A 23,389-nucleotide genomic window follows, 5' to 3' on the forward strand; every position below is an offset into this window, starting at 1 on the left:
TTAGATTAATATGTAAGAGCTAGCCAATAAGAGGCTGGAACTATTGGGGCCAGGCAATGTTTAAAAGAATACAGTTTCCGTGTAATTATTTCGGGTATAAAACTAGCCATGCAGGCGGCCGGGTGCTGGGGACGCAGCCCCGCCGCTCCTAATTCAACATCTATATAGTTCCTCAACCCCCTTATTCGTCTGCCACGCCACTGCCACAGCTTTTAGTCAGCTTTTGCCTCTGATGGTTCAACTATATCCACTGCTCCTCCAGTTATCCCTCCACTGCCCCCGAAATATATGTGTGCTATAATATATCTCCATGCACTTGCTGGGGACACTTGTCTCCATGAAGGTCAAGTCCACCTGTTCTATGGTTGTTTTCAGCTTCATCTGTCTTCAAACTCCACATGTACCCTAAAACTTCTCCAAGTCAAGTTATTCACAGTTCCCTAAATATGAATAATAGTATTCTATTTCGTTATGGCTCTGGGCAGCTGCAGATGTCCTCTCCTCACCAGACTATGCCTTCATCTCCATCCACCCGGGAAATAATCACTGGTGAAGACTGCCCATCACCTCCATAAAGCCCTGGTTGGCCATGATGTAGAGCCCACGGTAGTGCACAGTGCTCAGTGTGAGGGACTGACCAACAGGACGAGACTGACCATGTAGAGTAATTCAGCATGTCTGTCTCTCCTCCTTGTTCCACGAAAACATTTCAGGAGCCCACAAGCTCCTTCTCCTCTGTTTATTGTATATTCACTCATTACACGCTCTCCTACACTAAACTACACATTTATGAAGAAAACAACTGCTTCCTATGTCCACACATCCTAGCGCCACACTGGGGCTCAACAGTCACTGCTGTACACAGAGATCCAGGGCAGAGCTGAAATAAAGCATTCAGCACCCAGTCAAACTCTGGGAGCCATCGCCTGCCTCGCAGGTGTTTGCTGAATGTTTACTAGCAATGCTCTTTATAACTTTTTTCATGGTGGTAGGAAAGAGAACAAAAGTGGGGGCAGGGCATTTTCTAGAATTCTACTACCACTTGGAAGTGGAGTCGGTCCAGTCAGAGCTGGTATCAAACATTCACTTGCCTACCACCACCCCGTAACCTTTCTCCAGGACCACCGTCAACTTTCCATCCATGGAAGCGCCTATCTCATTTTCTCTTTCACAGCCTTCCTACACTGGCTGCTTCTCACACTGTGTTACCCACTGAACACAAGCTTGTTTCACAGAAACAGGGGCTAGATCCTCTCTCTTCTTGACTCCAGACCTCTGGTTCTGCCCCTTAGGGACCCACCTTGGCCAACATGCCCCCCCAGAGGAGCACCACATGTCTGTCTTTTGTCTGCTCTGTGGAGGTGACAGGGACCACAGACAAACTTACTCGACATTCCCGGCAGCTCTTGGTTAAAATCCGCTGGCCTTCGGCAAGAACTTTTCCTCCGTAGATACATTTTGCTGCAAGAAAACAGAGAGACAGTTGACGCCTGGTCATGCTGTGCCACAAAATGTCCTCAGAGGCTTCATCCGATGCCAACAGATCCTACAGGAACATATAGATTCCCTGAGTCTAAGCCTCATAGTTTAATGTAAGTAGTGTGTTGAAAATCATAGGTAGAGTAACATGAATAGCCCCTGAGGCCATCAGTCAAACTTCAGTTTTTTGTGTTTTCCCCATTTACCTTGCAAAGTCACCCAATTGATGGCAAAAGAAACCTAAGGGTAAGTTGGTTTGATAAGATATGAAAACAAGTTAGTTGCCATGACAGGGCAATTAGCAAACAGGTTTTATGTTTGGCTTTTCTCTCTTTTTATTAGTGTGTATGTGCGTGTGCGTGCTCACAAGTGCAGGTAGAAGAAGGGGCATGCGGTGGTTTTATGCCAACATCAGGTGTCCTCCTTTGTCCCTCTCCATCTTATGTCTTGAGGCAGGGTCTCTCGTCTCTCACTGACCCCAGCACTCACTGATTAGACTAGCTGGCTAGCGACCCCCAGGGATCTGCTGGACCCCGCCTTGCCAGAGTTGGTATTATGTAGCCATGTTCAGATTTTTCTATGAGCCCTGGGAATCTGAATTCATGTTCTCATACTCGCACTGCAAGAGCTTTATGTGCTAAGCCATCTCCCTAGCCCAATTAGCAGTAGTTTTGATGCAGACAGCCCTGCTATAAGTTGAGCCTCTGGGTAAAAGGCGTATGTTCTGTTCATCAACCCTTCACTACAGGGAGGATTCCATATGCGCTTCTTTATGATATGGGAGGTGAGCGCCCTGAGCCTAGATGTACTTAGCCATACTCAGACAAGTATGAAATACAAGCCAACCCAACCAATTGCTACATCAGCACACTGGAGGGGAGGCCTTGCGAGAGGTGAGCTGTGTGGGCTAACAGGCAGGGCAGAAAGTGGAAGTCAACCCGGCAGAAAATTTCAAAGAGAAACAGCTCAATTGAGATTCTGCAGAGACCTGGTCCTTGACTTAACTTGCTGACTCACTTTAAACATGTGCAGAATATGTCAATTTGCTGTGACCCCTCTCTGACTCTACGAGATTTTCCAGTCACTTCAAGAGGAACCGAAAGCAAAGGTCTGGATGAACTCTTTCCTGGCCTGAGAAGGGCCCTTCTAGCCCCAGCTCTCTAGAGAAACAGAAATAAATACACACTTGCCTTTAGTTCACAAAACCGTTTCACCTCTCAGACCCTCCATTTCTGTATCTATTAAAGCTGGGCTGATTAAATTTGGTAGTTACCTGGACCTACAGTCTTCTCCTCCTCATGGAATGTGCACATCTGCCCAGCCCTGTCTCCATAGACACAGAAAGGGAGAACCCAGAAACAAACGCTGGTTTACTTAACTCAGTGCTTCTGTGGAATGGATGCTGGGACACGCTGCCCAGAGCCCTCTGTGACAGCTCACGTATTTCTACAGTTAATGGAACAAGGTCACCTAACAGGTCTCAGGCAACTGTTGGTCTAGGATTGGTGCTGGACTGTGGAGAGCCACCTTGCCCAAAGTCAAGCTCCTTGCTAGACCAGCCCATAGCCAATAAAAGATTCATTAAATCAAACTAAGTCCTGCTTTCCTTGCCTGATTCAGGACGACTCTAAAAGGCCATTCCGACTTGGCATCCCAGTGGGAAAAAGTGAGACGCTTGCTGTGAGTATATCGTCAACCTCATTCTGCTTCCCTCGGCACTGTGGATTTTAACCCCGCACTGATCCTGTGTGTGTTTTCTAATAAAGCATGTGGTAATCTCCAGTGTAGACTGTTTCCTGTTAACACACGACCTGCAGCAACCCACACCACCCAGCTTCACCTCTGTATTCTCTTCTCAGTGAATGATACCACCATCTCCACCAGCTCCTCCCCTGTCTGCTTCTTGCCCATGTGAGTAACCAAAACTTCTGCTCCAATTTCTCTTCCCCATTCCCCACCCTGACAATGTCTTTATCCAGACTTCAGCATCCCTCTTCTTCAGCACTCCCAGAACCTCCCTGCTCCCTGTTCTAACCTCAGCCTTTTCCAATTCTTTCCCAGACAACACAAAAGGACCTCAAGACCCTAAGTTGAGAATTTGGAACCCTATCTAAAAAAATTAGGAGTCACCGGCACCTTCAGGAAAAATAAAAAGTTCAAAATGATTAATTAGGCAGATAGTCCATTCTGATAGCTTTTCCTTATCTCTCAAAACTTCAAAAGCTTCCCACCTGTGCTTTTCTCGCCCAAATAGTTACACGCCTTCTAGCTTTCTCTCTGACTACCGAGGTTTGCATATATTCTTTTCTTCTATAAAAATACTCAGATCTCCATTATCAACTGACCCCCTTCTGTTTTAGTTGGGGTTCCTATTGCTGTGATGAAACACCATGGCCAAAAACAAGCTGGGGAGGAAATAGTTTATTTAGCTTACACCTCCACATCACTGTCCATCATCAAAGGAAGTCAGGACAGGAACCTGGAGTCAGGAGCAGATGCAGAAGCCATGGAAGGGTGCTGCTTACCGGCTTGCTCAACATGGCTTGCTCAGCCTGCTTTTTTATAGAAACTAGGACCACCAATCTAGGGGTAACAATGCCCACAGGGGGCTGGGCATTCCTCCATCAAGCACCAGTTAGGAAAATATCTTAGAAGCTTGCCTTCAGCCGGATCTTATAGAGGCAGTTTCTCTTTCCAGGTTCCCTCCTCTCAGATGACTATACCGAGTGTCAAGTTGAAAAAAAAAAAAAAACCTAGCCAGCACAATTGGCCTCTTGATATCTTGATATACAAACACATCACCGTTAAACCACAACCTTTCTTTTGTGTTCTTCTCCAAGATTTCACATTAATGAAGGCATCACAAGAGAAAACACGGGACGAACTTAAAGTCCCACAGCTTACAAATAGAAAGACTCAAAGAGTTGTGTCTTTCAAAATAGTCACTCTTTTTAAGTTGAGAGCCTCTGTAAAACTCCCAAGATCTCATTCCTAAAAGTTTAAAGTCACTCAACTGTCGGGTCCTTAAAGAATCAAAAATTTAAATTCTTCCTAACTTCAAGAGGGAAGAACAAGGGCACATTCCCCACCTGAGCGAAGTAAAACCAAAGTCCAAAATGTAAGTAATCAATGTCCAGTACTTGGGATTCACTCGTGACCGTCTAGGCTCCTCCAACGGGTTTGGGTCACTTCTCTGACTTGCCTACTGCAGTACACACAGCTTGTCTTCTGGGCTTTGGAATGGCCCCACTCCATCCCTGCCGCTATTCCTGATGGTCATTCCCTGTTGTGAGCATTTTGAAAATGCTGGGGTCTTCTGTGGCAATTGGGCTGCACCTCTCCTAGGCTCTCTTCATGGTGCCCATCCTCAATTTCTCTTCGTGACCCTTTCAGAAGAGAAAGCGGGTCTTTCCTTCTCCTTTACTTAAAAAAACCACCTATCCCTCCCTGACTATCCTTTATGCCCCCAGTGTTCTAGATATATCCATGACAGTTATTCATTGCCCCTAATGACATTCTGGGTACCCCCCCCAAATTGACTTATACGGGAAGAACCCATCTCCAAGGCCCTGAGATTCCTATGTGATAAATTCCCATACTCCTAAACACAGCAGCTGCCAACTTGGCAAGGTGGCTCGTGCCAGAGTGACAGTTTTGCTAAATGCACTCCCGTCAACACTGCCATCTGTTTTTTGGCATGGGCTGGGAAATGCAGAAATTCTCCTTTTCTTTCCCTTTGGAACCTTGCCATTCCACAATGGTATTAACACGCTTGCCCCCCCCCCCCGTCTTAAAACATTCAGCTGGTTCCTCTCTTCTCTGGAAGGCTCATGCAGAACTCCTACCTAGAGACAAAAATGCCTTGTTGTTTACACCACACTCAGGGACACATTGTGCATCCACTAGGTTGGTAAAAAACAAATGTCTGATAAAATGTATGCCCTCCCATCATAGGAAGCTTCGGGTTGAGGGGGTATGTGGTTGAGGGGGGATGATACCAGCCCATGTCGCATGCCTTCGCCATTGGCAGCTGTGGCAAGGGGCAGAAAGTGCCTACGACATGATGCCAGCTGCCCACGAAATAACCTTAGCTATTTCAGGATTAGCAACGCCCCTTGCTTTCCTGTTCCTCCCCGCTCCTCTGAGAGAACCCCTTCCTTCCCTGGCATTCCCCTCCTTATGTCGACCATCAGTCCTTGTTATCCAACCTCCTGAGCTGTAGCCAAAAACCTTAGTCTTGATGTCTGAGGATATTCAAGCATAAGGCAGGTCAGGCCCTGCTGCCTTTGGCTGGGCACTGGAGAGTTCATGTCAACAGCTTTCAGTGTGAGCAGAGATGTAAGTGGATACCTGGAGCCCTGTGCGCCACACCAGGGCTGTGCAAAGCGGAGCATTTCACGGTGTCCAACCATGAAATTGAAACCCGGCCCAGCACACACTTCCTCGGGATGTCTGAAGCAAACATCCTGGGGATTTGGAGACCGTCTATTGTTCTTTTTGCACGCACAGACACCTGGGTCTTTTAGATTTGACCTTGATTTCTTAAATGCAAATGCTGGACACTTTTGCCACCTGGGCGCACACTGAATACACAATTGACAGGTGCCGCTTTGGGTGGCCCTGTCAGATGTGCATATGAGGTTCGTCTGTCCACATTCCGATACCCATTCCCTCACACATGTCTGCCATCCTGGGCACTTGGTGACTTTGCGTGTCAGAGACAACACCCGGCTTTTTACTTCCAAACTGGCAGATCAGAAGAACTAACCACCCAGGGATTCTCCCATCCTCGCTACATTAATTCACAGAGTTTCCAAACACCCCCTCTGTGAGCAAGACACCCACATCAAACTGAATGTCACTAAAACTTCTCCAGCTCACAGATGCCAGACAGAAGGCATCACACGCCCAAGCACGCAGCAAACTGGCTCTTCCCTCTGCCCTGTCTCTCTGCTTCACATTGCTTTTCTCCTGTGGGCTCTTGTTCAAACCTTGGCACCTGCTCTCTCACAGACACTGGCACAGCACAACACTTATACGCCAGGTCCTCTAGCTGTCACTCACAGCCATCCCTTCTCATCCTCTCCCCAGGCAGTCTCTGCCTGCTTGCCCCATCACCTCTACCTGGAACATGCCCGCATCCCATGCTTGGCCACGCCTCCAGCTGAGTTAAGGCAATACCCTTTCTTAAATCACTTCTCTGAATGTGCCATGGCCCTGCTTGAAAATTTCATTTTTAAAAATTTATGTCTATAAGTGTTCACTTATGTCAGGTCACGTGACTTTGAATGTCAGGGACATCACTCAGCTTTATACTTTAAAAGTGGCAGATCAGAAGAGCTAACCAACCAAGGATCCTCCCTTCCTCAGTAAATTAATTCACTGAGTGTTCAAACACCCCCTCTCTGAGCAAGATACCCATATCAAACTGGGTCTACCACATGCATGTCGGTGTCCAAGGAGGCAAGAGGGCATCCAATCCCCAGAGACTGAAGTTACAGACAAATGTGAGCTGCCATGTGGATGCTGGAAACTAAACCCAAGTCCTCTGTGAGAACAGCCAGTGCTCTTAACCACTGAGCCATCCACACGGCACCCTGAACACAAAGAAAACCTTCATTCTAAAATGAAAACTGCCAATGTGGTATCTAATGGCATAATTTTACATGTGCATTCCCCTCTGATAGATACATTCTTTCTCATAGGGGCACCTAAAACAACTCCTACTCACTCACAATACTCTGCTAAGCTGTTATCTGTGATGTTTTCCTAAAGCATACATGTGTGCACATTCATGAAAACTGTCTCACTTCAATATTGTTCTCTACAACTTGTGCCTGGTTCAGTAGGAGCTTCCTTGATGTAGAGAAGGTTGCACGATTATTCCAGACACCCAAACCCAAAACTATTTACCAGAGATTTATATTTTGAAACTAGTAAGAAATAAAAAGTCTTTCTGGCCAGATGCTCTCTATCTTTTAACTTTAAAGATATATTAAATATTAATTTATTTTATTTGTATTCCCACTTACTTAATCTCTGAGCACATCAAAGTATCACCAGAGTCACTGAGAAAATTAGTTTTATCGAACCAACTCGACCTGAACTCCACATAGATACAAAACTCTCCCATTTTCTTTAGGTTGTGCTTTACCATCTTGGAGAAAGTGGGAAACTTTCTGGGAACGTCTTATAACCTGACAGTTCTTAAATGAACTAGAATACAGAAAGATGGCCATCTCCCTTATATATAATAGGAATTATATATAACCAGGTAGGCTTCATGGGTTAGCAAGATGGTTCAGTGGGTAACGGCATGTTCTTCCAAAACTATGATCTCATTTCCTTGACACACAAAGCAGGAGAGAGGTGACAGCCACAAGTTGTCCTCTGATTCCCACATGTACCTATATACACAAACACACACACACACACACACACACACACACACACACACAATACATAAATGTAAAGGGGTCTTGAAGGTGTCAGCTTGGGGCCCAATAATTCTACTATGAATAATTTTATATTAAGTAGATTAAAAATAACCAAAACTGTGTGTATCCATGAAGCACATTATCATTGAGCCTTTTATAATATAGAAAAGTGGGAAACAACCTAGGCTTTTGATAACTGAGAAATACTTATACAACAGCGAATGATGGGAAACTGAAATCCGGTGAAACAAGATTCATAGTCTACAAAAGTATGCAGACACATTTAAGTGATAATGGCTCAGTCAGAAAAGTAGAATATAGAAATTCCATTGGTTTGTTTGCTTGCCTGTGTTTTGTTGTTGTTGTTTGTTTTTGTTTTGGGGAGTTTTTCTTTTGTTTTTTTTTTGTTTGTTTGTTAATTTGCTTTGGGTTGGTGGATGTTTTCTTTCTGTTGCTTTTGAGACAGTACCTCAGATAGCCCCAGCAGACCTCAAATTCTTTTTATAGCTGAGGCTGGCTTTGAACTCCTAGCCCCTCTGCCTCTGTGCCCCCCCCCGTGTTGGGACTTCAGGTTGGCAGCACCCAGCCCAGCCGCCACATTTCTATGTGACAGTATTCTCTTCAGATCATGTGCTTTGATGGAAAATCTACAGGGTTTGTAGCCAGCAAAGCTGGTTTAGGAGATCACTAGCCTTGTGGCCTTGGTAAATTGATTTTGCCAGAAGTGCTGGCAATATAAGCTACCTTAGTATAAGAAGTCAACATAATGGAGCAGAACTGTCCTGTGCAGCAGAAAACACAGTAGGCTCATGCAGGGTCTTAGTTTGCCTTCCATTTTATCATTTTAAATAGTGTCCTCTACAATGGTGGGGAGGAGCAATCTTTAAAGATCTCTTTTTCATGAATACATGTGAGTATCTCTGTGTGTTTATGTCTGTGTGAGTCTCTGTGTGTATCATGTGTCAGGTCCCTTGGAACCTTAGATACAGACAGCTGTAAGATGGGTGCTGGAAATCAAATCTGAGTCCTCTGCAAGAGCAGCAAGTGCTCTTAATCACTAAGCTATCTCTTCAGCTGGAAAGGTGGTCTTAATCATTATTTCTTGGACCGGCCAATGCTGAAGGAAAATGCTTCAGTGTTTGAAATTAAATACACACTGACATTTCTAATAAAGACACCTTTATAATGACAGATCTGTCCAAAGCCTCCAAAAAACTAAATGCAGAATTTGTGCCTTAACTCGATCATTAGCCGGGCAGTGGTGGCTCACACCTTTAATCCCAGCACTCGGGAGGCAGAGGCAGGCGGATCTCTGTGAGTTCAAGACCAGCCTGGTCTACAAGAGCTAGTTCCAGGACAGGCGCCAAAACCACAGAGAAACCCTGTCTCGAAAAACAAAAACAAACAAACAAACCAAATGAGAAGATTGAACCACATTAACTTAGGAGTTGGACTTTCACACTTCATGCCTAGCCTGGGGTTTGAGCCTGAAGAAGCAGCCTGGTCACTTCAGATGTAAAGACTAGAGGGCAGTTGTAGAATATTGACATATGTTACATTTGTTTATGCTGTGGAACATTTGTTTAATGATGCAAAGATGTGTTGCATTCTTTTAGGTCGCATTTGCTTGACTGTGAGGCTGTGTTACCCTGCCTGACTAAAACACCTGATTGGTCTAATAAAGAGCTGACTGGACAACAGCTTGGCAGGAAAGGACAGGCGGGGCTGGCAGTCAGAGAGAATAAATGGGAGGAGGAATCTGGGAAGAAAAAGATCAAGGAGCTAGAGAAGGAGGGGAGGACTTAAGGGGCCAGTGACCCAGCTACTCAGCAAGGCACGGAGAAAGAAAGAAAGAAAGAAAGAAAGAAAGAAAGAAAGAAAGAAAGGAAGGAAGGAAGGAAGGAAGGGAGGGAGGGAGGGAGGGAGGGAGGGAGGGACGGAGGGACGGAGGGACGGAGGGAGGAGGGAGGGAGGGGAAAAAAAGCGTAAAAGGCAAAAAAGATAGATGGAATAATTTAAGTTAAGGGAAGTTATTGGCATTCATAAGTAAGAAAAAATTTCTATGTGTTATGTGTGTATTTACTTGGTAGTGGAGTGGCAGCCCCGGGCCCCCAAGAACAAAGAACCAAAGAGTGAAAAAACAACCAACTCCAGATACTAATGAAGGTGGATGGATGGTGTTTCTGAAGAGGGGGAGTCTGTGTACCATGTCTGCTGTAATGTAGGAGCTGACATGCGCAGCCCTTCTTAGCTGCTATCAGATCAACCGCCACATTTCAACAACTCAGAAATGTTAGTTGGGTTCTGAGTTTTAGAGTTTGGCAAATGCAAACTCTAAAAGAGTAGAGGACCACCCTGCCCCTCGGTGACTACTTACGTCTGCAAACTTTACAACACTGCCCGGAAATGTGCACAGGAAGCGAGTCGGGGGAACAGTTGAGCGGCGGACAGGACATCCTTCGGCACTCCACGGCCCCACTCTGAGAAGGGAAAGACAAAGAGGTCTCTGAGGTGTTCTCTGAACCAGCCTGCTTCAGAGGAACTTCACCTCTGATCTCCAGAGCCTGGGGGAAGCAAGGCAGTGTGGGGAATCCCCAGGCCCCCCTCCACAGCCAGAAACAAAGTTTCCCTTCCAGCCCAAATGAACCTGTATCACCTCAATTACTTTTCTGATAAACATCACTGGCTTCATCCTCCTGCCCATGTGGACTAAGTAGATTAGGCTGAAAACAAAAAGCCTATTTCTACGAGACATAAATAACACCTATAGAAGACCCTGTCAATCATTTTTAAGGCTCTAACAATCCAGTTTGTATTTTTTTTCCTGGACAAACAATGGCATTCTTCAGATATTTATCAAGTAATTTCAGCTGGACAGGGTTTACATACTAATTTAGGAGGGCCTCTTTTCTGAAACTCAAGGAGTCTACAGAAAGTGGCTATTCTGTAAAACATGGAAACGGGGCTGTCTGCAGTTCTTGGGAACAGACACAGATGTCTTTCAAAAGCATCATACAAACACTGAGAGCCTGACTAAACTGTGCAGAGGATTTGGTGGGGACTGGGGAGGTGGCCCAGCACTCTGGAGTGCACACTGCCCGTTCCGAGGATCTCAGTTTAGTTCCCCGCTGGGCAGCTCCTAACCACCTGTAACTCCACCTCCCGGAGAACCCAAAACTTCCGGTTCCTGTGAGTGTGTACATGCACACGCTCACACATAAACACATGTGAGTACACATGATTAAAAATAATAAAATTAGATCTTAAAATGTGCAATCTAGGAGAGGAGACTAAAGCTCCATTAAGTCTGAAGACTCAACTCTCGAACTCCTAGCCGTAAGTAGCTTGAGCACAAAATTAGATCAGAGAATATATAACGAAGAAGCAGGCTTTAATTTCCAAGTATTTGGAAACTGTTGCCGTTATTAGGAGGGAATAGGCGTAATGGAAGTAGCATTGTGTGCTAAGTAGTCTAGCTGTGCTCCAGTTGGCAAGCCCAGGCCTTGCAGACTTTCGCCAGGTACTTACTTTGCACGTGCAATTTCTGCAGTTATCACCATCCACCCAGGAGTCTTGGTCCCTGTAGAGCAGCCCACTCACTTGGCAGGTCTTCTCGCAATGGCAATTCTCCAGCTGACCAAGTCTTGTCTCTGCATAATTCAACTGCAGAAAAGATTTAGTGGATGTAATTTGTGTGATTCGATTGCACCGTCCCAGCAAAACTAATAGCGATGGGGGGGGGGGGGGTTCCCAGCGGAGAACAAAAGAAAACGCCGAGTAGTTTCTTAGCATAATCTGCTCTCTGCTTTTCACACAGGTAAAAATCATACCAAATTGAAGACATGTTGTCTCCTGTGGTCTAACGAACAACAAATGAGACGTTAAATGGTGTCTCTGGAGCCTCAAGGGTACTCATGACAGCATGGGCTTACAGCACAAACCCACACAGATGCGCTGGAAAGGAGAGTGTTCCCGGAAACTAATTAGGACGTTGAGCAGGGATCTGACTGGGAAGCCCCGTGCACTTGCATCTGTCTCCCGCCATCCTCTCTGTGCAGTTTATAAGACGGAAGGTATGACTTCCTCTCAGATGAAAATTCTGGGCACTTGTAACAAGGAAAGGAAGCTATTGGAGAGTCCAGTGTCTTCCCGCATCGGTGTCCCCAAACAGAATTCCCAGGAATGCATCGGAGCAGGGGAGGTAAGAAACCCCCCAGCTGAGACCAGGAGCATCTCTTTGCTTGCTTGGTTGTTTGTATGTTTGTGAGAGAGGAACAGAGATGGATGCAGGCAGGCAGAGTACTTGCCAGACAAACATGAGTTTCCACCCCAACACCCCGTCAAAGCTGGGTACAGCGGGTGTCTGTAACCTTGGTGTCAGGGTTGAAGACAGTCAGGCGAAGACAGTCAGACCTCTAAAGTTCATTAGCCAGACAAATGAGCTGAATCAAAGGACTCCAGGTTCAAGGGGAGACCCTCTCTCAAAAATAAGGTGAAAAGTGATTGAGGAAGACACTGACATCAGCTTCTGGCCGCATGCACACACTTTCAAGTACACACACACACACACGCACACTTGCATACAATTCTCTGAGACAGGCTTTCACTGCTTTTAATGGCAGAGTCTTGATCTACAAATTCAAGAGGAACATAAAGCTTAGCCATCCTCACAAGGAAAGCCTGAGACTTTGTCTCCAGGAGTGAAGCTCTCCTAGCAACCCTTTTGATCTGGAATAAGAAATCTCCCTCCCTTTCCCTTGCTGGATGAGTTTTTTGTTGACCCCATTCTGAGCAAGTTTTAATGTCAGACATCTAAGATTCTTTAGGTCTCCCCCTGCCCTTGACCCCATCCTTAGTAAGTCGTGTCTCCAGGCATCTGAGGTCCTCCTAAACTTCCCTGCCCTTCACCCCATCCTGAGCAACTGTTGTCTCCAGATATCTGAGGTCCTCCTGGCCTCTCCCTGCCCTTGACCACATTCTGAGTAAGACATGTCTCCAGGCATCTGAGGTCCTCCTGGCCTCCCCCCTGCCCTTGACCCCATCCTTAGTAAGTCGTGTCTCCAGGCATCTGAGGTCCTCCTAAACTTCCCTGCCCTTCACCCCATCCTGAGCAACTGTTGTCTCCAGATATCTGAGGTCCTCCTGGCCTCTCCCTGCTCTTGATCGCATCCTGAGTAAGACGTGTCTCCAGACATCTGAGGTCCTCCTGACCTCCCCTGCCCTTGACCACACTCAGCACCATATTTTCCCTTAACAGCTACTCTGCATGGCTCCAGTTCTTTCTTAAATACTCTTCGTCCAGCCTATTGTAGTTTCCCCTCAAGCACTGCATAGAGTGGGAGTGTGGCTCCGTGGTCAAGCCCCTGCCTGGCTTGTGTAATTCTAACGGATGGTACGGGATTTGTGGCCAATCCTTTCATGCTTTTCCTCCACGCTTTTGAAACTTCTCAGAGGAATGTGGCCTTTCTTGCCTCCTGTGGTGAGTCGGCAAATCACAGAGAAAGCAGGCCCCTCAACCATCTACACGCTTCACATTCACCCTGGAGAGCTGACAGACACGCCTTGAACTCCCTCCAGGTTCTTCTGACATGTGTGATCTTCCAAAGTGTTGCGTTTCATATAAAGCGCCAATCTAATTAGAGAGTTTCTAGAATCTATGGTAATTAAGATCTCTGGGAATTCTTTAGGAAGCACGGATAAAACATACTTCCAAGAGTTTGCAGAGGTTAAATAACCGAAGCACGTGTGATGTGGGAATGATTTCTTATTAATAAAGAAACTGCCTAGGCCCATTTCATAGGCCAACCCTTAGGTAGGCGGAGAAAACAGAACAGGATGCTGGGAGAAAGAAGCTGAGTCAGGGAGTCACCATGATTCCCCCACTCCAGACAGATGCAGGTTAAGATCATTCCTGGTAAGCCGGCTCGTGAACTACATAGAATAATAGAAATGGGTTAGATCAATATGTAAGAGCTAGCCAATAAGAGGCTGAAACTAATGGGTCAGGCAGTGTTTAAAAGAATACAGTTTCCGTGTAATTATTTCGGGGCATAAGCTAAGCTAGCCATGTGGGCGGCCGGGTGCAGGGGGGGACGCAGCCCAGACGCTCTTAATTCAACACACGTGTATATCAAAGATAAGCAAACCACAGCTCAGCATTCACTATCTTTATCCCATCTATTAGCCCCAACAGTTTAGGCATGAGCTGGACCTGAACAGGTGATCCAGATGTGCCTGCTAAAGGTGACCCCAAAGGATACCCATGACTTTGATAGGAAGTGTGTGTGCCTCACTCTGCAAATCTGGAACAATTCCAGTATCTATGTGACTCCAGGAAGTCTTCCTTAAAGACCCCACGACCTGAGAGGAAGCCCCAGCTACTGAAGATCTGTGACCCCCTAGGAGCTTCCAGGAGGTCGGCCTTAGTAATGGCCAGCACCGTCCGGCAAAGCTGAGTTATGTCCATCTGTGAGGCTCCAGCCCTAAGAAAACTTCACTTTCAATGCCATGCATTTTGTTTCCCTGTCTGAACTTTCTTTTGACTTTTAATGTGCTTAGCTCTTTCTAGCAACATGGAAAAGCCCCAATCTCTATAATAAAGAGAATATAAAAGACAGATAACAAAGGCAAAAGGATACAAAGGTAAAAAAAAAATCTAATTTTTCAAAGGCATTTAATATGTAATCTTGCCTTCTTTTCCTCTGCTAAATCCTATAACAACAATAAAGGAAAAAACAGCTCTGAGTAAAAAAAAATGAATTACATTTTCTGCCATTGGTGGGAGCATGGTGAATTTATACAAACTCATTTCCAAAAGCCATTTCTACACAACTACCTCTCTCTGAGAACGCCTGAGATCCCGAGTAGATAGGGCTTCAGGTCTGCATCTCTGGTGAGTTTTACCTTTGTTCCTGCACTTATCTGAGCAGCCATGGACCAAATCATCTATTCTGAGCTCTACACATTCAAAGACAGACGGCGGAGGGCTTTTTCACGGGAAGAGGTCAATGAACAGATACGAGGACATTAGCCATACACTAGATTGCTTTTGCGCTTTGAAGTCCTATCTGGTGTTTGTCATGTGGATGGGGGGGCGGTGCAGCCCATTGTTAAACCTGTAAGATTAATTGGAAAACCATCACTGAGTTCCTCAACACAAGAAAGCTCTCAAAATCAAATATGTCACAGTCTGAAATGCCACTCTGATTAAGACTTGATTTGTCCCCACAGATTTCAGAGATTTAAACAAAAGTAATCAGGAAATTCCAAGGCTAGAAGATGGCAGGTTGTTACAAGTCAAGCTGCTTGCTGCCATGAATGAAGAACTGGGTTCCGTCCCAGAGAACACATGGTGGAAGGAGAGAACCAACCCCTGGAAGCAGTTATCTGACCAACGTGTGGACACTGTGCATGTGCACACTGTAGATGCAAGCATAAATAAGTAAATACATGAAATTTTAAAAAGGAATTCCCTGCCTTAGAAAATACAGTGAGCTCTGATTAATATCTTCAAATTCGGTGTCACAGAACTCCAAAAAAATAAACATCAAAAATACCAACAAATGGGTTTAATGGAAGGAAAAGACAGTTCTCCGGGGATGAAGTAAAGATGTCCAATAAGCACATGAGAAAATGTCACCCTCATTGTGAGGGTTGCCTTTAATTGCCAACTTCCCCGACTGTGGAATTTTCCAGAAGGAGCATCTCAGTGAGGACTTGTATAGATTAAGTTTGCCTGTAGGCATGCCTGTGAGGGATTTCCTTACTTTGGTTAACTGAGGAGCGAATATCCACCCTGAATGTGGGCAGCACTGTTGTCTGTTCTGGCCGCTGAGCTAAATGTAAAATATAAAGGACTGAGCGTAAGCATACAAGCATCCATTCACTGGTCTCTGCTCTAGACCAGATGCTTCAAGTTCCCGATGCCTTGACTTCCCTGTTAGGGATGGACTGTAACCTGGAACAAAGAGCCAAGTAAGTCCTAGCTCCCTTAAGTTGCTGTCATCAGGGTCTCTTATCTCAGAAACGAGAAAGAGAACTAGGACATTATCCACTAAGGAAATGCAGAGAAACTACATTGAGATTCCATCTCACCACAGTCAGAAGGGCAGCTATCAAGACAGCCAATAAAAGCAGCTGCTGCTGAGGAGCAGACCCAAGGAGCCCTGAACACTGAGTAGGAACATACGCTAGACCAGCCACTATCAAAATCAGTATGGAAGTTCCTCAAGGTAGACCTACTGTGCAAGCCAGCTTTGCCACTTCTCAGGATTTACCCAGAAGTCTCCAGAACAACACATCACAGAGATACCTGCGCATCAACGTCAACTGCACCGCTGTTCACGTAGCTACGTTGCAAAGTAAACCGAGATGCCCAACAAGAGAAGAATGGATAAATAAAATGTGCACATACATCCCGTGGGATTCTTCCTGCCATGAAGAAGAATGAAGTAATGTTCTTAGCAGAAATGGATGCCACCGGAGATAGCCACCAAAGGAAATGAAGCCAGTCTCAGAAAGACAACAATTTTAGTTACTTCATGCTGTCATAAAGACCAGAACCAACAGCAACTTGGGAAGGAAAGGATATGTCAGCTGACAGTTTATTGTCTCTCATGAGAGGAAGTCAAGGCAAATCCAAAGCAGGACCCTGAAGGCAGGAACTGATACAGAGTCCATTGAGGCGTATGGTGCACTCGGTTGCTCTCTTGGCTTGCTTCGTTTTCTTTCTTATACAACCAAGGACCACATACCAAGGGGTGGCACTACCCATGTCCTGGCCTTTCTCTCCAGAAGGACTCTGTGATTTCCACTACAACCCATATATATGTGTATATATGTGAAAACCCATATACAAAATGCCTTTTCAAATCCTCTCTCTTCCAGCTGCAGATGGAAGTCCTGACGACACCTAGGAGATGCTACCAGTATTTGAGATGACTCGCCACAAATATGTGCATTTTCTTAGAGACAAGTGGTTCTCCCTGGTTTACCATTATGAATAACAGCCAATGCTCACTGAATGCACATCCTCTATCCTGCACCAAACTCATAGGCTGATGTCCAGAAAAGTTCAATGGCTTGTTCAAGACTAGGAACATCTGAAACAAGGTCAAAAGAAGGCTTGGGATCAGATCATGAGGATTTCAAATCCCTGTCTCCATCTCTGCCCTGGGCTCTCTGATTAAATTTCTGTCTTAACCACAGCTGCTGGATAACACAAACCTAGGTCCAATCCCATCCACTAACACTTGTCGCACTAGGCTTATTTTTTGAAGGTAAACCCTGACTCCAAGTAGATTTGATGCTGTCAAATTCTCTTTGCATCTTGGAGCTATATTTAACTTCTGGTTGGCCTCACATCTCCAGACTCCACATCCATCAATCTGTCAAAAGAATAAATGATGTTTTGTTTCCACCAAGATGGTAGACCAGATGCCCTAAAGGACATCTCACTTGAATGATGTAAAAACACATAAGTAAAAATCTAGAAACTTACCACAGATGTAGCTCAAAGGAGAGACACAGAAGCTAAAGCAGAGCGACAGTAAGGAACCCAGGTGACTATCAAAGCCCACAGCCAACCTGTATCCTGAAGATTTCTGCTGAAGTACAGAGCACTTGGACACCCATCTTGATGGTTACAGGGGGGTAAGTAGAACAGACGATATAGTCTAAGATGTGGCCCTTAAAGGAAACTCATATATAAAGGCAAGGCTCTGGAAGTGCAGAAAGAGCAAGCCTTCCACAGCACAGAAAAGCCTCCTCTTCAGACCTTCTCACTGGCAAGCAGGAGAAAACTTTGCCCTTGAAAAATTCTTTACAAATTCTTCCCACAGACTTTGCCTGGCCTGCCCCACAGGCTGGGTAGTAATTCCGTGAAGTCAGATGGTAGAAACAGAAGGGTCCTCGCCATCTTTGCAGAGGCATACACAATGTCCACCCAGGGTTCGAAGAAGGAAAAGAAGCAGTTCAGAGGCAAAGGGCGAGGGAAAAGCTCTTATTCCTGCCCTGGACTTCCTCCACACTGGGTGACTGCAGGCTCTCTGTGCACTCCCTACAGTGAATCTGGGAACTCAGGCATGGCTCAGTGAACTGGCTCTCTTTTATTTTGTCTTCCTCTCCTTTCTGATGCCTCCACTCTCTTGCCAGCCATTTCTTAGCACCCATCTCTTCCCCTCTTCACATTTTATTGTGTTTCTCTTTACAACCCTTTTGTCTCCTACCAGAAAAGTTCTGGCATATGACTGGGCTTTCAAGACCCAAGAACCTGAGTCCTAGTCCTGGGCCTGCCGTCTGTTATCTCAGGAAGAGTTCTTTACCCATTCTGACCCTCAGTCTTCCCCTCTGTAAAGTATGCTAACAAACTGAACTAGGCTCTCCGGATTATTTGGAGAATTGAAGGGATACCACACATAAAAGCTAAGCCTTGGACCAAACACATAGAAACTGCTCAACAAGTTTAGCTAATAAACAAGTTTCTAATTTTTTTCTATATCAGTCATTAAGTTCTATAGGCCATATCTTATCTACCATTTATTTTTATATAGCCTGTAAGCTAAGGATGGTTTACACACTTTTCAATGGTTATATTTTGGGTTATATATAATTATATCTTAAATAAAAAGTGTATACACAGTATCCTAAATTTTGCCTCTTGACCTAGCAAAGCCCACAATTGGCTAGTGAGGTGTGTGTGTGTGTGTGTGTGTGGTGTGTGTGTGTGAAGACCGTTTGGTGGTTTACATGCTTGCTATACAAGCTTGAAGACCTGACTTCGTATCTCCATTGCCCAGGTAAAAAGCCATGTGTGTTTATAATATCAGCAATGGGGGTGCAGAGAATTTCTGGGCTCACTGGCCAACCAATAGAGTCAATTGGTGAGCTCCATGTACAGTGAGAAACTCTGTCTGAGAAAATGAGGTGGGAAGGGATATCTATGTATCCAGTTGCCATCCTAGATTCCCATAGATTGCAAACAGTGCACTGGAAACGGGAAGAACTCTCCAGCAGAATTACACATCAATCTAGTTTAGAAAGAACAGACTTAGACATCTGCAAAGTGCCTAAGGAGTGGGTTTAGAAGGTGAATGAAACCATTTTCGGCTTGCAATCTCCCACAATTAAATGTCTTCCGCTTCACAAATGCCCATTTTACATAACAATGTTTGAAGGGTAGAGCTCATTTGCGGCTGCTAGACAGTGCACAGCTCCAAAGAGAAAAATGGCATTGCTCTCAGGGGGAGCTGAGAATGGAGGCCGGTCATCACCTGAGGCTGAGTGGCATGTGTCTGGTATTAACAACCCGCTAGCATGCTAAAATATAATTACCAGGATTGAGATCAAGCTGCTGCAGACAATATGACATAAAAGCTTCCATGCGCCACAAGCCGGGATGGCGAATAATTGCCTAGGATTCCAGTTTCCTCCAGGCTCTCAGGGTGAAAAGCTGACACTTTAGGCCTCCAGCCTCAGTCTCTGTCTTCCTCCCTAAAATATTCTGTCTCTTTTCTCCAGACAAAGGAGGATTTAGCTTGGGGCACTGGAAGGACAGTTTGGTGGCTCATGTGCTTGCTATGCAAGCTTGAGGACCTGACTTTGTATCTCCATTGACTGGGTAAAAATCCATGTGTGTTGGTGTGCTTGTCATATCAACCATAGGGATGCAGAAACAGGAGTGTTTCTGGGCTCACCGGCCAACCAATATAGTCAACTGGTGAGCTCCAGGTAGTGTAAAAGAAACTCTGTCTCTGAGGTGGGAAGTGACTCAGATGGATAGCAATATTGACTTCTGACCTTAACACCTGTGCATGGGTGCACCCACTACACACACACACACATACACACACACACACACACACACACACACACACACACACACAGCTTGAAGAAGATGTCATGACCAAAAGTCTAGTCTGAAGTAGAAAGGTTGTCGTGGCATGATCAATGGCTCCCAATCACTTACCCACCAATCCCTCCATTTCCCCATGCCACAGCTGAGGGCCAGCAGCCAGCAGCCATAGGTAGAATGGGACTAATACATCATTTTCACTGTTATTAAAGTTCTTGCTTTGGCAGAGTATAACGTCTCTTGGGCCCAACCTAATTCTTCCTTTGCCCTAGGCCAGCATCCATGTCCAGGGCCGACCACTGCCACAGCGACAGTTTTCTTTTCTTTTCTTTTTTAATTTCAGTGGCCTTTTCCACGAGGCTTTGGCTTCTCACGTGAAGCCACACTTCATGAATATATATGAAAGCTCCTAATTATTTACATTTGGGTCTCAGCTACCCAAAATGAACATTGATGAGGGTTTGTTTTGCTCATTGTGTCCTCTTTGGGTCTGACAGGGTCCCAGGAAATTCCCAGAGCCACACACAGGTCTACTGTGTGAATGATGAAGCTTGTATTCTGCAGGAGACAACTGAAGGTATCTTTGCCCCTTCACTTAGCTCAGAACCAGTCTGAAAATGAGTCACATATTAGAAGCTTGATATAATGCCTTCAAATGACAGAAATCTGCCCACAAAAGCTCTTTTACCCTCCTAATTATTATCAATTATTCTTACATCCAAAACGCATCAGCTCACACGCTGCAGTGACTTGGCCCATACATCAGCTCTCATTGTTGCTGCTTCCACAGCCGCTGGGTAAAATCTTTTTTGTTCACAAGAAACCTACAGTGGTACAGACTGCTTTCTGCTTCCCAGCACTTCTGAAGAAAGCCATTGTGATACAGGCTAATCTTATCAAAGACCTCAATCATTGTGCTTACTACAGGTAGTCCCGTTTCAAGCAAAAAGGAAACATTTTGCAGTAGCACTTTGTACATGCCAAGCTAACAGTGTTTCCACTAAAACACATGGCTCTGAATTCCAGACAGGACATACAGACGGAGCATCACAGGGAATGTAGACACCTACTTTTGCAGTCATCTTGGCCAAAAGTTCTTGCAAATCCATTATTCCTTGAACCAGGCTCAGGAAATCACTGCATGTTGGACAAGCTCAAGAAAGAAAAGAGAAAGAATGTGTTCATTTTGTGCTCATATAGGAAAGAGAAATTCGAAACGAGTTCTTTAACTACATGAGGGGCTTTGCTTTCTTGGAGTTAAAGTTTGAGGGAAACAGCGGAGGACTTCTGATCCTGATACTGTTTCCCTCATTTTTATTAAGAATAAAAAATAGAAAAGAATAGGCAATTAATTGAAAAGAACAAGACATTTTTAAACTAAATCTCCATGTGTGTCCAAAGATGACCGAGAAGAGGAAAATTTCCAAGAAGTAACTCACACCCAGGTCAAAATCCTTAAAAGATAGTTTTGTGAGATACATGATTTTTATATTAAACATGCATCTATATAATTATATTAAATGTATCTTTTTATTCTAACATACAGAACCCACTGACTAATCCTTCCTTACCCTCACACTGTAATTTTGTAAATAACACAAAATCCTTTTTTCAAGCTTCAAAGACAAAGTGACAGCTACGACAGATCGTCCTTCCGCTGTTTCTATCCTCTCCAAAGTCAGTCTTACATAGCGGTGCATATCCTTCCAGATGTTTTCGTCTGACACTAGGAACAAGCCATGTGAGATTAAATTCAGAAATGCCTCAGCGCCACTTACTGCGATTTAGGTTGGGACACTGTGTGATGAACCCGTTCGGCATGAAGATGATCTTGCCATCTTGGATGATGCCCTGACAAAGAAGAGACACGGAACAATGAAGATGACAGTTGCTGGTGGCCCTGTGCAGCCCCACATCCATGCAGACCAGATGGTGTTTAGCAAAGCTAGAGCAAATCAGCCTTGGCCAGCGCCATTCCATTGCTCCAAATAGCCTGTCTAGACACTCTTTGTACATTCAACTTGAGAAGGCCAGAGTTAACTCCATCTGGCCAATACCAGCAAGAACAACACCAAGGGTACATTAAGAAGAATCTACAGTCATAAACTATCAAATTAGAAAGTCACTGTGGAACACAAACCTGTGTATATATTAATTAACCTGGAACATTGAGTAATGATGATTTATAAGACTTATTTTTAATGGGAACAAATGCAAAAAAGATTCTTCATTTTTGCATATGCATGTATACAGTGTGTATACATATGTGTATGCTGTCTGAGTGTGGGCACAAGGCTTAGGGTGCACATGCATGTACATGTGTCCACATGATTGTAAAGGTCAGGCATCTTCTTCAATCTGTATGTATTGAGGCAGGATTCCTCACTTGAACCCTGTAGCCTCTCTAGCTACTCTAGCTACCTCACTGGCTCTGGGCATCCCGTCTCTGCCTCTTGTGTACTAGGATGACAGGCCAGTGTCCACACCCACCCCGCATTTACTAGGTGCTAGAGTTCCAGACTCCAGTCTTCAGGTTTGCACAACAAGTATTTTACCGATGGAGCCGTACTCTCAATGCCAATAAACACTTCTATTGATTCATTTAGTTAAGAAAATAAAATTAGATTTCAAAGAAAAATTAAGCAACAATTTTCATTTTTCAACTAATTGAACAACACCGAGTCTTTGCTGGAGTCTTAAAGCTTGATCAACATCTCTAAGGAGAAAGGGCTGCTAAAACACAAAGTTCAGCCTGGAAGAAAAGACCAAATTTACAATAATCATCGGGGACTGATCTCTCAATGAAAACATTGGCTTGGCTTTGGGATTTTTCAAGTTAAATTTAAGATTCTGTTTTTAGAGGTTTTTTTTCCCCCCTTTAGATCTACTGGAAGAGATAGAAGAGAACAGATGGTAGAAGCGGACACTGGTTCAGAATATTGAGCTTCATCTATAAATAAAATATAGGCTTAAGATAGTGTGCAAGTCTTTGGAGAGACTCACATTTAACATTTATGTGCAGCCTTCTAAACGAGGCAATCAGCATTGCTGCTCTCTTCTTACCATTTCAATAGAAATTTAATTGTTAATATTAATAGAAATAACAGGATCAGGGCAGATCAGCAGCACAACTGTACACTTTTTCCAACCTCATTGTCCTTGGACGGGAAGCAGTGCTTATGATCACGAGGGGAGACGGCTTCACCCTGGGAGAGGACCCTGCCACTGCTCCCCGCCATTAATTCATAATCTCACGCAAAGACTAATGCAACCTGAATCTGCTTCTCTCAAATATGAAGATGTGTCATCTTTCAGAGGCAAACAGTTGCTTCAAGAGGCAGGACAACTTTCAAGCACATTGGTACTTGAAAAAAAAATCTATCAGGCAGTGGTGGTGTACACCTTTAAACCAAGCACTTGGGAGGGAGGCAGAGGCAGGCGGATCTCTGTGAGTGGAGCCCAGCCTGAACTACAGAGTGAGCACCAAGATATTCAGAACTGTTATACAGGGAAATCTTGTCTTGAAACACAGATAGATAGATAGATAGATAGATAGATAGATAGATAGATAGATAGATAGATAGATAGATAGATAGATAGATGATAGATAGATAGATAGATA

General features: G+C 44.7%; 1 protein-coding gene across 1 annotated transcript in view; it reads right to left on the minus strand.

Moving 5' to 3' along the window:
- Positions 1 to 23,389, minus strand: part of LOC102002634 (protein kinase C-binding protein NELL1) — a gene marked incomplete at its 3' end in the record, with an annotated part of 791,170 nt that overhangs the window by 555,328 nt on the left and 212,453 nt on the right. The window contains exons 6-10 of the mRNA XM_013354877.2: positions 21,546 to 21,618; positions 20,838 to 20,920; positions 11,445 to 11,579; positions 10,294 to 10,396; positions 1,388 to 1,461 (exon numbers count right to left, since the gene is read on the minus strand). Of these exons, the coding sequence (XP_013210331.2) occupies positions 1,388 to 1,461; positions 10,294 to 10,396; positions 11,445 to 11,579; positions 20,838 to 20,920; positions 21,546 to 21,618 (468 nt within the window). The remainder of the gene's footprint in view (positions 1 to 1,387; positions 1,462 to 10,293; positions 10,397 to 11,444; positions 11,580 to 20,837; positions 20,921 to 21,545; positions 21,619 to 23,389) is intronic.

The sequence above is a fragment of the Microtus ochrogaster genome, unplaced genomic scaffold (assembly GCF_000317375.1).
Source record: "Microtus ochrogaster isolate Prairie Vole_2 unplaced genomic scaffold, MicOch1.0 UNK76, whole genome shotgun sequence".
Taxonomy (NCBI): domain Eukaryota; kingdom Metazoa; phylum Chordata; class Mammalia; order Rodentia; family Cricetidae; genus Microtus; species Microtus ochrogaster.